Source organism: Haemorhous mexicanus, chromosome 6 (assembly GCF_027477595.1).
Source record: "Haemorhous mexicanus isolate bHaeMex1 chromosome 6, bHaeMex1.pri, whole genome shotgun sequence".
Classification (NCBI taxonomy): Eukaryota; Metazoa; Chordata; class Aves; order Passeriformes; family Fringillidae; genus Haemorhous; species Haemorhous mexicanus.
The window spans coordinates 21401332-21417098 of NC_082346.1; the positions used below are offsets into that span (position 1 = coordinate 21401332).

General features: G+C 40.7%; 1 protein-coding gene across 2 annotated transcripts in view; it reads left to right on the forward strand.

Moving 5' to 3' along the window:
- The window catches only part of EHF (ETS homologous factor), a 34316-nt gene extending 19037 nt beyond the window's left edge, over nt 1-15279 (forward strand). For both annotated transcript variants that reach the window (XM_059849205.1, XM_059849204.1), the window contains exons 3-9: nt 2067-2312; nt 2633-2692; nt 5040-5108; nt 5197-5265; nt 8361-8420; nt 10808-11003; nt 11796-15279. In XM_059849205.1, the coding sequence (XP_059705188.1) occupies nt 2067-2312; nt 2633-2692; nt 5040-5108; nt 5197-5265; nt 8361-8420; nt 10808-11003; nt 11796-11895 (800 nt within the window). In that variant the 3' untranslated portion in view covers nt 11896-15279. The remainder of the gene's footprint in view (nt 1-2066; nt 2313-2632; nt 2693-5039; nt 5109-5196; nt 5266-8360; nt 8421-10807; nt 11004-11795) is intronic.
- The last annotated feature ends 488 nt before the right edge of the window (nt 15280-15767 follow it).

Consider the following 15767-nt stretch of genomic DNA (forward strand, 5'->3'; position numbering starts at 1 on the left):
CTTTTTCGGTTCAAATTTCTAGATAGCTTTCTAATTAGACTGGCATTAGAGCCAGGGAGCTTGTGGCTTGTGATTTTTTTCTCTTTTTTTCTCCTTACTGTTTTCTGATTATATATCTGGGTATGTAAAAATGTATTTGTATATATTCTCTCAGTATAAAAATATACATAAACCTATATCTCTATAGGTGCTTGAATTTTAGAATTCTTTTCATTATTCAGTGGACAGGTAAAACTTGAAATCTAAGCGGACAGTCATATGCTGCTCTTGTCCTTCTGATCCAAATAATACTACAACAAAACTTACAATTAAAGTTCCCACTTAATGAAATGCTTATTCTTGTTGCTGTGTGATTTGTAAATACACAGGAATACATCAACATATGCTTAATAAATGTGCTTGTTTTTCTATAACAATTTCATACACAAAAATAGTAATGTCTGAGTTTCACTCTTCCACAGGATTTCGAGGAGGCAAATGGTGGGGGTCTATATCAAATTTCCAGAGTGAAACTCCTCAGGATTCTCTTATGTTTTAGAGGGACAGGAAGCTCAAAGCTCAGACCAGCCTGCCCAGTAACTCACCACTACACTTGCTTTTACCTAAGCTACTTTCTCCTCTCACAAAAGTATCTTTGTTAACATTAGGATTCTAGTGGCCTTTGAAATCACTTTACTCTTTTGAAGTGATAAGAGTACAAATCAACCTGCTTTTCAGGGGATATATGACAGCTCCAGCAAACCTTTTTTCTCTGACATACCACACTTTAAATAATTTCCACACTCATTCATTCTCCACATCCTTCAATACTAGGATGAAGAATAGTCCTGCAAACTCCCTAAGTTACTTAAACAAGCCTTGTTGACTAATATTGATAAAGAAAGCTAAGTAACTGTGGGGACTGTTTTTGTGTTACCTGGAAGCTGTGTCCTGTACCTCATCTGAAGAGACCTGAGGTCTAGTGTACCTGAGTTGAGGTGATTTCCTAAAATGTGCCAATTCTGGTGCTTGTGGTCCTCTAGCAATATCCACTGTTGTCAGTATTTCTCACTGTGTGGTTAATTTTTTTCTAGAGGAGACTGGGAACAGACTGGTGCCATGTCCTGGAGCAAGGTCCCTACAGAGCTAGGCCATGGCATTCTCTTCTCCCTCTGTAATCTCTCATTCCCTCATCCTTAAACCCTTCTTGCACTTGTGAGCATTTTATCTCACCGTCACCACTGTCTGGTGTAGTCCGTGTTCCTCCTTTCCCAGGGAATAAATTGCACTGATCTCTGTGAGGACAGACCAAAGCAATCCTGCCTTTGCTCTTATCTTACATAATGATCCTACCCCATGTAGAATTTCTTCAATTTGCACATGCAAATTACTGTCGTGCAATGACATACAACTGAGAGCAGTTTAAGAGATTGCCAAGAAAAGACTCAGACATTCTAACAAGAAAATTAGGCAGCTTCCATAGCTAAAAATGAGTTTTATAACTACATTCAGAAACGGAAACCACCTTACATGACTACAGCAATAATCTGCACCATCAGAATGCCATCTCTGTCATGGAACCATGGCCCACACTGATAGGCTTTTACTGTGGAGCAGTATGAGAGTGCTTTTAACCTTCTTTTTCCTAACCGCACAATTAATATTTAGCCCCTACTAAGTTCTTATTCAAAGAAAGTTTCCACATCTGCTTCTGAGAGTTTTGCAAGGTTTTTCTATCATTTTCTGATGCAATAAAGTATTTTTCCCACAAATCTCTTTTCAACAGTATTTCTGTAAAGTACCTTCCCTCACAGAATTTTGGTGTATTTAGCCAATATTAATAAGTTAATTCCTGCAAATCAATCAGCCAAGACATGTGTAATGAAATACTGCCCAATTTTTAGTTGGAAAACTGAGGCCAGAACCCCCACAATACCTTCTCCAGCATTAGCTACTGAGCCAATGTTAAGCACTGAGAAAAGAGTCTAGATCTGTAGACTTCCAAGACATGCAATTTGGCTGTAGATCTTATTGTTGATGACTATTATGCTATCAGAGATAGTAAATATTTTTTTTTTCTTTTCCAGTCTCCAGTAGCTTCTATGGAACTCAGTGGCACGAAATACACCCACAGTACTGGACTAAGTTTCAAGTCTGGGAGTGGCTGCAGCACCTCCTTGATACCAACCAACTGGATGCCAACTGCATACCTTTCCAGGAGTTTGATATCAATGGGGAACATCTGTGTAGTATGAGCCTGCAGGAATTCACTCAGGCAGCTGGGACAGCAGGACAACTGCTTTACAGCAACCTCCAGCACCTAAAATGGAATGGTAAATAAATACTAGAGAGAGACACGTGTACATTAGTCTGAATTCTGAGATCTTCAGAAGTCGTTTATGTTCCCCAGAAGCCTGTCTGGCAGATTATACTTGCTAGGTTTGCCATTCTGCTTATAGCTCATTTATGGTATTGCTAAATTTCTTGGATATGACTTAAGGCAGAAATCTAAAGGATGAAGAAGAGAGGGAATGTTTTCCACTCCAAAATCAGCCCTCTGGCTTAGGTGTAGAAGTTGCTGCTTGGAGCTAATACATTTGATTCCTCTATGCTCATTCTCATACTTCCTATCTGCCAATTTGCTTTCTTGCAGGTCAGTGTGGAAGTGACATGTACCAATCTCATAATGTCATTGTGAAGACAGAGCAAACAGGTGAGTAGCAGTTGGGTAAATTGTCCTTTCAAAAGAGGGGACCCCTCTTGCAAGGGAGACAAATAAAATGGCATTAAATAAAATAGAAAGGGTATAATGCAGAATTAAAGAAGCAATACAAATGTCAGTCAGTGCTTCTGAAGTTTCAGGTAATACCACATGCATGTGGCCACTTTTCCTGCAGAAATCAGCAGAATCACCTCTGCAGAATCAGCAGTCTACACTGATGTTCAGAGTTGGAATAGTTTGAGGTGCTCCATGGAAGCAGCTTTGTAGAGGACTTCATTCTATACTTCATTCAAAAGATGAAAGAAAGGAAGGAAGAACAAATATTTTGTTGTGAAGTGCTGTTAATGTTTGAAACACAAGGAGATTTCCAAAAAATAGCTTGGAGAGAAAAAAAAAGTTACATTTTAGACGTTACATTTTCTTTACAGGTTTCAATGAAACTGAAATTCAGGCAGTAGTTTGGTTTGATCAAATATGCATTTTTGCTGTTGCAATTTTTTTTCTGAGTGTGTTTATAGCTGGATCCCTTTCCTCCCAGGGCTTTGTTTAACTGAGAAAAGAACTTCAGCTTGATTCAACCGTCCTCTTCAGGCACAATGATTTTCCTTGTTCCTTTGCCAGATCACGCCTGTCCATATCCACACTCTCTATCCCACTAGTCCCAGCCTCTTTGTATGTAGGCGTGCCCATAAGCCACGTTTTGATATCTGCTGGCAGAACAAATACTGATCTGTTGTGTGTGTTGTCTCCAACAAATACTGTCGGCCTGTTTAGCCACTTAAGCTGTTGGAGCCCAGCCTCTCCAGCCAGGAACATTGCCCACATTCTCCTTGCAGCAGGCAAGGATTGCAATCTGCAATCCACTCCTGGTATGGGAGATGTGCATGAGGCAGCCTTGCTGCTTTCCATAGATGTAACTCCAGTAATCCTTTAAGTCCTGATTTATGAGATCCTGGTATAATATTATTTCCTCCTCCTACTAGAGATGAAGGCAAAGCACCTCAGTTGCACATCTTGGAAAGGACTAACTGATGGGTGATTCTCCTGGATGTTCTGACTCAGGAATGTCCTGGTGGGCCTCTGGTGGTGCCAGCCATGGCCAGTGGGAGTGGGTTAAGTTTCTGCATGTAGGGGAGCAGGAATTGTGGATTACAGCTGCTGGGAAAGTTACTCCTTGTGAGGCAGCAGGGAGGGACAGGGCTGGTGGTTTTGAGGGGAAGTTTGGCTCACTCCAGTAAACCATCACAGCTGCAAAGAAATGGGTACTGAAAAAGGTCAAAATGAACAGAGGTGAACACTTTCCCCGTGTACTGGCTGGGTAAGGCCCGTGTTCAGAGACAGCATTAGGCAGATCAGGTGTCCAAGCAAGCAAAGGGTGTGTGCTGTTGTAGGAACGCAAGCTCTGGGTGCCCAAACATGCAGCTATTAGTTAGCATGCCTGCTAAATTCCTGTGTCATAAGTGGTAACTTGGCCAAACATGATTATTTAGCTGTAACTCATTTTGGGGTTTTTGATTTCATTTATATGAACATGAAAAAAATTAGGTTTAACCTAGATTTGAACCTTCTATCTCATCACTTCTGACCTGGTTTCAAAAGAAAAATAGATTTTTAAGGTTTCTGACCTTAAACATGCACTGTAAAGGAAGTAATTTCCAGACCAGTGTACTAGTCATAAAGACAATACTTCTGTTCTGCTTATATTGATCCATATGACCAGAAGGTCACTAAAAATTATTCCTCTTTAATCATGAAGGTGGTTTTTAGGTTAAGGATGGGGACATAGTGTGCCTGGAATAAAATGGCCCTTCATCTAGGATTAGGCTTTGATGTTTCTCACTATGTGCTTAAACAATAAGCTGTGTTTCAGAGAGGACTTTCGAGTTCTACCATTACAGAAATAAATACTCATCATAAGCATCCTTCTTTTTTACTAGATATTTGAAAACACTTTCATCTCTGTGGCTCCAACACGCTGTCATAATCATCAGGGGCTGAGAATTCAGGTCTGGATTGGGTAGAATTAGAGTTATCTGGCATAGGAAACCTCCTCCAAGGCCAGGCATAAATGATATATTAGTCAGGAAAAGGAAGAGCATACTACATTAGTTCTAAAAGACAGTGCTTTGTGTAAATACATTTGCCTGAATATGCAAAACTCCATGCATAATTTGAGTGAAAGGAAATAATTTTGTACATAGCCCCTTCACTGCTTGGTTCTCTTGACAGCTTTTTTTTTTTTTTTCCATTTTAAATTCTTTCAGTACTCAATATCTATCTCTGTGCTGAAAAATGTCTATTTAGTGATCCAATTTTCTTTTTGGTCCTTTACCTTCAGATCCATCATTAATGGTATCCTGGAAAGAAGAGAATTATCTTTATGACAGTGGCTATGGTAGCACAGTAGGTAACTAACATCACAATACTTCATGCATTCTGAGATGGCTTTATTGTTGTCTGAGGCTATTAGTAAACGTCTTCTTTTTAATTCCCAGAGTTATTGGACAGTAAAACATTCTGTCGTGCTCAGATTTCCATGATGACACCTAGTCACCAATCTTCTGGTAAGAAACTTGTAATTATATTTTTAATTGTTTGTCATTTGTCCCAGAGCTACCGACATGTAATAGTCTCTGTGGTCTTCTGTTGTAGGATTGCATCTGAGCCTCCAGTAATTTTAAACCAAGCAATGATGATTCTGACAGATTTATTAGCTGTCATTATTACAATAGCTTTCTTTTAAGAAATGCTTCTGTCTTCTCTCTGTCAAGACGAAGATGATCAAATAATCTGTAATCTCCACATATCTTTTAAAGTGACTGAGTCAAAGGGGTAAACATTAGTGTCAGAGAGACAAGATATTCCAGCTACACCACGCTTTTCTGTGGTGTAGCACGCGGGGCAAACCAGTGCCCCATTCCTCCCCAAAGCGGCCGTGCTCCCTGGTGAGCCCGTGATTCATGCTGAGCAGGCTGCTGCCTTTGGGGCCAGGCTCGGCTTGGCCCGGGGCAGCGGTAGGGCAGACACCGAGCCCTGGGCCCGAACGCGCCGGCACAAGAGCTGCAGCCTCTCTGAGCTGACATGGGGTGCTCACTGAACCCCCCTGCCTGCCGGAGGGAGAGCTCAAGCCTGCCTGCTGAAGGGCAGGAGACAGAGCAAAGCTGCTTGCTGCAGTGCCTGGCCAAAGTGCAGTCTGATCACTCGTGGGGAGGGCCCTGTGGGCCTGTCCTGGAGGCGGGAGAGCCAGGCAGTGGGAAAAGCGTAAAGCAGAGGTGGCAGGGGAGCGAGAAAGCGGGGAGGGAAGGCAGGTTCTTCTTAGGAGGCCGTTAAGCAGAGATCCGAGGGAGAAAGCCCTGGAATTCCTGGGAGGAGAGAGTGTGTTGCTGTAGTCCAGCCTTGCACTGGGGGCAGCCCTGTGCTTCTGCATGTGGGCAGCGGCCCCAGCCCCTGTGCCTGCCGTCCCCTGCTCCTCCAGCCTCCTCAGCCGGATTGGCCAAGCGACATATGGTTTAAACTAATGCACTCAGATACGAATTAACAAAAAGAAACCGAAAAAAGAAAAACAAAAAAGAAACCAAAACCAACCAAAAAACAAAAAATCCCCACCCCAAACCCAAAAAAAGCACCAAAAAACAAACCCAAAAAACCCCAAACAAACAAACACCGGGGAAAAAAAAAAAAAAAAGAGCAAGGGAGAAAACTTGACCAGAAGAAGAAAACCACCAAAGCTTAAAAAACCCCAACCAGACACCCTGTTTGCTTTCTCCACCAGCTCCACCCACTGTCACAAGATGGCTACCAGGATTTCAGGGCTCTCTGACAGGGCTGGGGACCTGTCCAGATCCCGGCACGGTGTGTTTATCTGCTGACTGCTTAAGCCTAGAGCTAGGGTGGCACGCCAAGGGCACAGCCTCCTGTAAAAACTAAATTTGTATATCCCGTAAAAAAATGGCTCATTCCTGAATCATATGCAAATAATGTGTAACCTTTTGTCAAAAGTTTTGCAAGACGGCTTTGTTGAAACTGCATCATAACTCTTTTCATCTGTCAGGCCCCAGCCTCCTAACATGGCATGTTTGAAACCAGTCTCCATGTAGGAGCTGTGGCAGAGCAGGAGGCTATTTACACAGCTGAAATCCAGAATAAATCACTGGCTAGGCAGAAGGCAGCTGAACTTCCAAGAATAAATTTCCAGCTAAGTGAAGCATAACAAACATTTGCAAGCGAATTGTGGGATTTTAAAATGAGAAGGATTTATATGAGGGCAAATAAAGAACTGGGTCCTGCAGTCGTTACCTGGAGTTCCCACAGGCTTTTAATAACATATGGGGAATCATAATCTGAGGAAAGGCAGTGAAATAAGCCTCATTTTACTTCCCCCACACCACACCCCCCTCCAAGCTGAGTGAGGTTCAGCCTAGTTCCTGCTCTTTGAGAGTGGGAAGGCAAAATGACTCAGAGCACGTTTGCTGCTTGGGGGTCAAGGACAGTAATTTATCAGACTTAGAATAGCAGAGGTTAGGCCTATCCCCATGGTCTTGTTCAGTTTATGTTTCCAGTTATGTATGAATAAAGCAAGTGTGTGAATAACTTTGCATCTACCTTTTCACATGCAGTTATTGCAGTAGCTTGTGCAAATCTGACAAGTTTCTATGCAAATAAATATTTCCTGTGAGTCATTTTCCCATGCAAATGCCTGGTTTCCATGAAAAGTATGATAATTGTGCATTCATAGAAGCTGGGAAAACATGCGTGGGACCTTAAGCTTTGCTTTATGGGATTCAGGGACAAGGTATGCTGAAAAGCAAACACAGAAGGGGCTCCCTCTCAGGTCTATCCCACAGATTTTGCGAGACTTGGAGCAATCAGATGAAAGCTATTCATTAAGTACAAGAGCAGAGCCAGGCTGCAGTGGTTTGGGGGCGGGAGGGTTGAACGTGCAGACTGCGAGGTAGGTTACAGTCATGAACAGGCGGAACCTCTTTTTTTTTCATTTCTGAAGAAATGCTTGTGCCAGAAATCCTATTTCTCCTCTGGCTGGCTGCAGGTGATAAAGTACCATTGATGAGAAATGGCTTGTTCCTATGGCTCTGAGCCACAGAAGAATGTATGCTTGTCCTGCTGCCAAAAACTCCTACCAGCGCAGCCCCTTTCCCCCACCCTGCCCCCCTAAACAACAGTGCTTTGCCAGTTCATTATGTTTTAGTCAGGTAGGTGTTCTGTGCATTGGAACCAGCACATACATTTCCCATTAGATCATCTCTTCAGAAACAAATAAGCCCCCAAAGATACGTGCTTCAGCAAAGACTAAGATAATGGGACAATTCAGGATTCTTTTTACAGATGTGATCATTCTATTTTTCTCTCTCTCACACACAATATGAGGTGAGGTATTTGTTAATCAAATTTAGCTTTGAAAAGCCAAATGTTTACCTCTGCATTCATTCTTTATTCATCAGTGGTCTCTTTGAGAAGTGTGCTGATTAACATGTAGTACAGAAAACAAAACTCTCCCTCCTCACTTAGATTACCTTCCGAAAAGTGATTATCTTTAGAAGAGATATTTGTTCTTTTTTGTGGTTTTATTTCTTTCAAGCTGCTAGTCAATGGAAAGCCTTTAATCAAATTTACAAATAGGCTTCATTTTCCTTCTCTGCAGACTCTTCAGATGCAAAAAAATCGCAAGATCATACCCCAAAGTCCCACACCAAGAAGCACAGTAAGTCAACATCCATGCTTATAAGTGTTGGTTAGTTGATTGAAGGAAAAAGAAACAAATGAAAATCAGATCCTATTTGGGAGGGAAGAGGAAGCATTTTGAATGCAAAACTTGTTAAATTATTGTCGTGAATGAAGTCTGAAAGGATCTTACTATCTAGTACTGCTTGTTTATGTCATTTTTGGACTCAATATTGTTAAACTTTTCAAATTGTTTTTATCGGTGAGGGCCTATGGGGAAGCAACCAGAAACCAGTTTCCTCTGCCCTGTGTTGAGCTGGGCTGGTGGAGTGGAGTAAAGGAATGATGAGGAAGACCCAGGATTTAATCAGAAGGGCCTGTGCGTGGGCACAGTCATGCGGCTGCCTGTGCCTGCCAGGTGCAGCACACACCACAGACCCTGCTCAGCATCTCCTTGCAGAACTTCTCACGCACGACATCACAAGCAAGCACCTGTGCCTCAGTCTTGCCACCTTCTTATCCCCCGATATGACAGTCTCTCCACTCCGCTCACCTACATTTTCTGCAAGTTTTTATTCAGCCTGACTCTGAAGACAGGATACCATAATTGTGATTTCTGTACATCGTTCCATTAACATACTTTACCGAGATTTTTTGATGCTGAAAATATCCTATGTATGTCTTTTCCATCCTATTAATTTCCCTGATTATAATAGGAAAGCTTAGTATTGGTCTTTCAGTGCATTTTGTGGTATTTGTGTTCATCCTGTTTCAATATGACCTCCAGATTATGTCTCTTCCTGACTTTTCTTACTCTTGTCTTTTGCTTTGCCCCAACAGAACTCCTGAAGTTTATATCTGTACACAGATATCTGGTGGTGGGTAGTTTTTTTTTGTGTGTCTGTATAAAAAGGTCGTTCATGAAAGGATTGGACTGGACTGGTCTGAAGAAAGTCCTGTGTAGAACTGAGGTCTGTCAGCCTGTTCAGCTTGGAGAAGGCTGAAGGTTGGCACATCCCAGTCTCTAGCTTCCTCAGGGAGGGCAGTGGAGGGGGAGGTGCTGATCTCCTCTGTCTAGTGACCAGTAATAGGACATGAGGAAATGGAGTGGAGGTGTGCCAGGGAAAGTTTAGACTGCACAACAGAGAAGGTTCTTCACCCAGAGAGTGGTCAGGCTCTGGAACAGGCTCCCCAGGAAAGCGATCGCAGCACCAAGCCTGACAGAGTTCAAGGAGCATCTGGACAATGCTCTTAGTCATATAGCTTAGGATGTCCTGCAATGAGCAGGGAGTAAGACTTGGTGATTTTTATAGGTGCTTTTCAACTTGAGATGTTCTGTGATTCTAACATCTCATCAGTCACAGCCTGGACATATAAAACAGGTGACATTGGCAGTCTAGGCTAATCCTCTTCCTTTCCAGTTCCTTCAGTACTGCTCCATATCATGACCATACATTACTGATGTCCAGATAGGGTAGGTCCACCAATTTTAATGGGTCCAGAAAACAATTATAATAATGAAGAAAAATATTGGATTAGTTGACTGAAATCTAATTCTTCTTATGCTGCACTGCATACCATTTTCAAGTTACCTTCACATCTTTGACTAGCTTGTTTCCTTCTTAATTTGGTCTAATTGCATGCTTTTGAAGTCAGACCAAAGGACTGCTGTCTTTCTGGCTCACCTTGTCACTGTGTTTGTTATTCTTCATTTGTAAAGTACTTCATCTGACTTGATGGATTTGTTTAATTTTTTTTTTTGACCTGGGCTTTCTGGTGCTATCTTTATAGTAACTGAGATGTATTTTTGCTTAAACTGAGAGGTCTACCTGTTGAACTTGGAGATCTGTTTTCATCTTTTCTACATCATGGTCAAACTTTTTGGTTCCCTTTTTTCATACAATTTTGGCTGGCCAGTTTTGTCACTGTCCTTCTATCCACTCTACACCTTCTTACTTATTCATGCAGAATGGCTGTTCACCTCCCATGCCTTCTGTCTGTCTTTTAAGTGCAAGGAGTTTCAGTGCCTCCTTCACAGTAATCTCGGCTGTTTCATGTGCCACACAATAATATCAGGTTACATGCTGTGCTGTAGACAGGGATCAGGAGAAATGGGCAAATGAGATGAGGGGAAGGCTTAAACATGTTCTCTTTAGGGCAGAGACAGTGCCAAAGGCAGAAGGAAGCAGTGGGTGGTTTGGACTCTGCTTCCCCTGGTTGCTGGGGCTCCTACCTGCCTGCCTGAGGCCATCGCTTACCTGCAGTCGAAAGGCTGCCAGTGTTTTTCACCTGTATGTCTCTGGGGTGGGGGTCCTGTGTTCCAGAAACGATGGCCTGACTGTTCACCCTCTGTAGATGACATAAAAATTGCAAGCATAGCCCAGAGAGCTCTTGAGACACTCCTTCCTGCCCTCTTTCCTTTTTCAGACCCTCGAGGGACTCATCTCTGGGAATTTATTCGAGATATTCTTCTCAATCCTGAGAAAAACCCAGGATTAATCAAGTGGGAAGACCGGTCAGAAGGTGTCTTCAGATTTTTAAAATCTGAAGCTGTGGCTCAGCTGTGGGGCAAGAAGAAGAACAACAGCAGCATGACTTATGAGAAACTGAGCCGGGCTATGAGGTGAGCTGGATGTTGCTGAGGAAGACTGTGGCACATACACAGACCAACTGGATGGAGAACTTGTCTGACTTTTAAAAATGATTTCTCAACAGCAGAAGATGCTTTCTTTGACAGTGTCTCATGAGTTTTGAAATTGTAGCATTATGTTCTTTTCTTCTGTTTCTGTAGAATATATGATATATATAACACAAATAATTGTTTATATATATATATATATATAAATTCTGTTTGGCTCCATCCAAACAACCAGTGTAGGAAGGAAATATGGTTGCAGAAACCTGAGAATGTTTAAATGGCCCAGTAATGGCTGGAGACCTTATTTCCAGCAACATTCAGAAACTAGGTATACCCCACATCCATTGTCTTAAAATTGGTGTTAGGATTTTCTTTCCTCTTTAATTTAACATTTTGAAAATTTTTACATAATCTCTGAAACTTCAAAATGCATTTTTAAAAGGATGCTGAGGTTCTTTCCCGGTCTGATTTTCAGATCCTGGCTTTTCTGGGGAAAAATCCCTGTGAAATCTCATGAGAGTGTGTGATAAATCCAGCAATACGCTTTGACCTGAAACATGGTGAAATTCAAACTCAGAAGCTAATTAATATAAAGGAAAAAAACCCCATCCATTCTTCCTTCTCTGTCATGCAATTATAATGATCTTAGATATTATATATATCTCAATAGAAAATCAAGACATTTTAAGCTAGCTAAGGGATTGTCCAGTTGGCAGTGGCCTTTTAGGACCATAGGTGAATTTACTCTTATATCTTTTTCTGTTTTTATTTTAACAGATACTATTACAAAAGAGAAATCCTTGAGCGTGTGGATGGTCGGAGATTAGTATATAAATTTGGAAAGAATGCCCGTGGTTGGAGAGAAAATGAAAATTAAATATATAAAGAAATAACATTTAAAACATATGGATGTAAATATTCAAAGACTATTTTCTTATATTTATGTATCAAACTGGGGTGAGAAAACAATTCTACTTCTGTCGGGAAGAAAGAACATTATCATTATTGGTGTTAAAATTATTTTATTTGAAGTATGTCCTGTATGGGGAAAAAATGTACACAGTTTTCTGTGATATAAGTTAACATTATAGAATTATGATTATTTTTCCCTTCTTGTGAAGTTTTCCTCTTTTTTTTTTTAAATCATACAGGCATAATGTGATTTATGAGTCATGTAAAGAAAGGGAAGGAGCTAAATATTAGGGCATTTAGGGAGTATGATAATCCACTTTGGAAGGCAACAATAAGTGGAGGAAACAGTAAAGCATCTCTGAGCCAAGTAGCCTTCTTCCATAATCAGATGGTTTATAGCTTTCCTTGGCCAATACCACTTGTTCCTTCCCTCCTCTGATTTCTGAGTGTTTAATACTTTGCTGGCTTTCAGCTGCTTTTCTTGAATTAGACAGTGGTTTCCTCTTCCTCTTGTGGCCTCCAGCCACAAGAACAGTGGCTCTGCAAGGTGGCTGTCAGCATTTATTTGGAGAGCCCATACTACCTCCACCACTGAGACCTTCTTTTGTGGGCAGACATTTAGGACCAGACCTTACCTGATACTCAGTGTCCTCCCTAACCTCCGCAGAGCATTCAGCTAACCTCAGGAAAAAAAGCTATTTTTTGTTAACTAATATCTTTGGGGTGAACTGCTGGAAGAGTGTCGATCTTGGGGACCAAAAGCTGTTGAAGGAACATTGTTTTCTGACTGGGAAAACTTATTAAGGGGCACTGGTTTCCCAGTAGGAATGTTAATAATCCTCTCACCCTCTTGCACTTCTAAAACTTATAAAGCTTTCAAATCTGTGCCATATGGAGCAGTGATGAGATGGGCAAGCAGAACCTTTATTAATCCCTTGGCATGAGGAAGCAGTCTCCCCAGTTACTTCAAGCTGTGGTCCTCCTGGAAGGTCAAGTCTCACTTGGACAGATACTTTCAAAAAAGCCTTTGAAAATTGCAAAGCTAAACTGTGTGTAAAATATTAGTTCCCTTTGCTTTCCTCAAGTTTCACTCTATACTGTACTTATATTTGTCATTTGTGCTTGGGATTCTTGGAGGAAAAACCCCATTAACATAAAGACACTGAGATTTTAGGGACATTCAGATCTGGGTCAGTATTTTGGGTTCACCTCTAGCAGCACTATGCAGACACTGAGCATTCATCAGCAGCTTTTCCTTTCTCCAACTCACGAATACTTTTTGCCAGCCCTGAGCATATGCAGAACGTAGGGAAATAAAATCTAGAGGAGGCAGCACTTCACCAGGTCACTGAGTACGTGAGATGTGGGAGTCGAGAAACAGGATTGTCTTGGTGATGTTAACAGAGGTGAAACCAAGATCAATTTCAAATCACTTTTTCAGGGATTGGAATTTGGAAAACAATAACAGGGACTGAGAAGTCCAAGATTAAAAAAAGAAAAGAAAAAAAAAAGAAAATCAAGAATATTAAATCCATTCAATATCTATTTCCTGAGGCATCCCCTGGGTTTGAATCCATATTGGCTTGAAATACAGCAAGATACAGCTGGAGGTGGCAGGATATTCCATTTTTGTTTGTCTTGAAAGGAAATGGAGATGAAACCAAGAGACAACAGAAGTATCAATATGAAGGGTATAAAAAGTGCTTAGCAACAATTTGTAGGCAAACATGAGAGCCTAACTTGTTATCTACACATGTAGGGCATGTTAAACAATAGCATCACCTCCTACACTGTGTATGCGAGAGCTGTCACCATCAATTACCCATACATGACAATTTTTACTTTTCATAACCTGGGTGGAGAGAGCTTCATCTTATTTACAAATCAAATAATAAGCCTGTGTACTTCAAAGCATTTTTTTCTCTCAGTCTATCTCTCTTTGGTTTTTTTTTTTTTTTTTTTTTTTTTTTGACTGTCTGTGCTAGCCTTGCTTGCTTTTGCAAACTCAATAATTTAATTTTTTAGCTTAATTTGCTACATTTCACTTCCTTTACCATCATTTTGTAGTTCATATAACAAGGATTGGGTCACCAGATGAGAAGAGCACTTTCACTTTGCTCCTAAGACCATTCCAGAGACCATTTCTTCCCCTGACCTGATGGTTGTTTGTAGCCCTTTCCTCTATGCTCTTCACACCACCTCCACACCCTGGGTGAAAATCTGAAATCAGTGGTACCATCACAAATCTGCAATGCAGTTGTACCTTATCTTAGGTAAACATTTATCTTATAGCAATGGATTGTAATACTTCATGAATTTGCTTTCTACCTGATCTCTCACAAAATTTCTTGGGAGATAAAATAAACCTGCAATATATTTGTGTCACCACTTGGTTGCTGAGCAGCAGCTAGACCTGCTTTTAAAAGCTTTTGAAAGATAAAACTGTACTTGGAAGCACTCTGTATAAATTGAGAGAGTAGTTTACGTTGGGGTGCAGTATAAATGGTCTTCCACTGTCACATCTTTCAGCACATGGAAATCATGCAAGTTTCTGTTTCCACCCTGCAGAACTTTGCAGTGCTGTAGGTACTTGTCATTCAGCATTACAATAGCACAAAATTGGAATAGAAGCCAGCCAACATTTACTCTGTTTTACAAACCTTTGCCTAAGACAAACACAAAGGACTGTTTAAAATTACAGTTCTTGCCAAGGACAGATGCAACCAACCGAAGAGAGTCTTTCTACCAGACCTAAGCAAACGGAGAAAATGAAGAGATGAATTTTTATGTAAATTGCTATTTAAACAAAAAGCATTTCTGATTGCTCTTTTATTTTGTGTTTCAGAGGCTGAGCAATCATATTTTTAGATGTATCCTTTAAGTTAGCAGCTGCTGAAATGGTAGCACCATGTGTATAGATTTTTATTGTACCATAATTTTTCGTATGTATAAAGCTCTAGATAGGAAAGTATATTGTATTTATACAGTCAGATGCAAATCACAACGTCAAAGGGTTGGCATGAGCACTCTCAATATTTTCTGCACAAAATTAGAGCAACTTGCTCTAAAAACATCCTGAGAAACTGTATGTAGGCTGTTGAACTACATAGACATTAAAATGTTTAGTTACATTTTCATGTTTCTTTCTGCAGCACATTGCATAATTCCTGCTTGCTTCTCACAGCATCGTCTTCAATGTCTACGTGTGGAAACAAATCCAAGTTAGATAGTTCACTATTGCCATTGTAAATCTCAGCTTGGAGACAATGTATTCACAAAATGGTTCTAAAGACTGTTTCTATTTTTGTGAATATGATATAAATTCAAATAAAACACTCCTGAAAGAATATATTTGATTAATGTTTATCTTCACTTTTTTGTCTTGTGATTGCAAGTGACTAATGTGAATTCTTTCAGTACTGAAGAATGTTTTAATATTATGAAAGAACCGCTGTAACTACCACAAAATCCAATAGCTTAAATTTACTAATATGTTGAATACCCCATCTATTGTGAAGATACTCGGTTTCCAAACCTGTTTTATGTCTCACAGGCCTCACCAAAATAATGGATTATGTCAACACAGCTAGATTGCCTTTCTTGTTTGGCTGCTAAACTTAACAAAGGCCTGACTTCAGCACTGATTTAACTTCAAGGTATTTTGAAGTATGTGCAAGGGCTAGGCTGATTTAGGATGCCATTACTCAAAACGAGCGTTTCCTTTACTGAGTCAAAGCAGCTAAAACGAAGAAATCCTGTCCTTCACGTTATTTTTCCTTCTAAGTGGTGGCTATAAAAAGGGGACATCTCTCCTGATTTACTCTGCAGCTTGAGGTA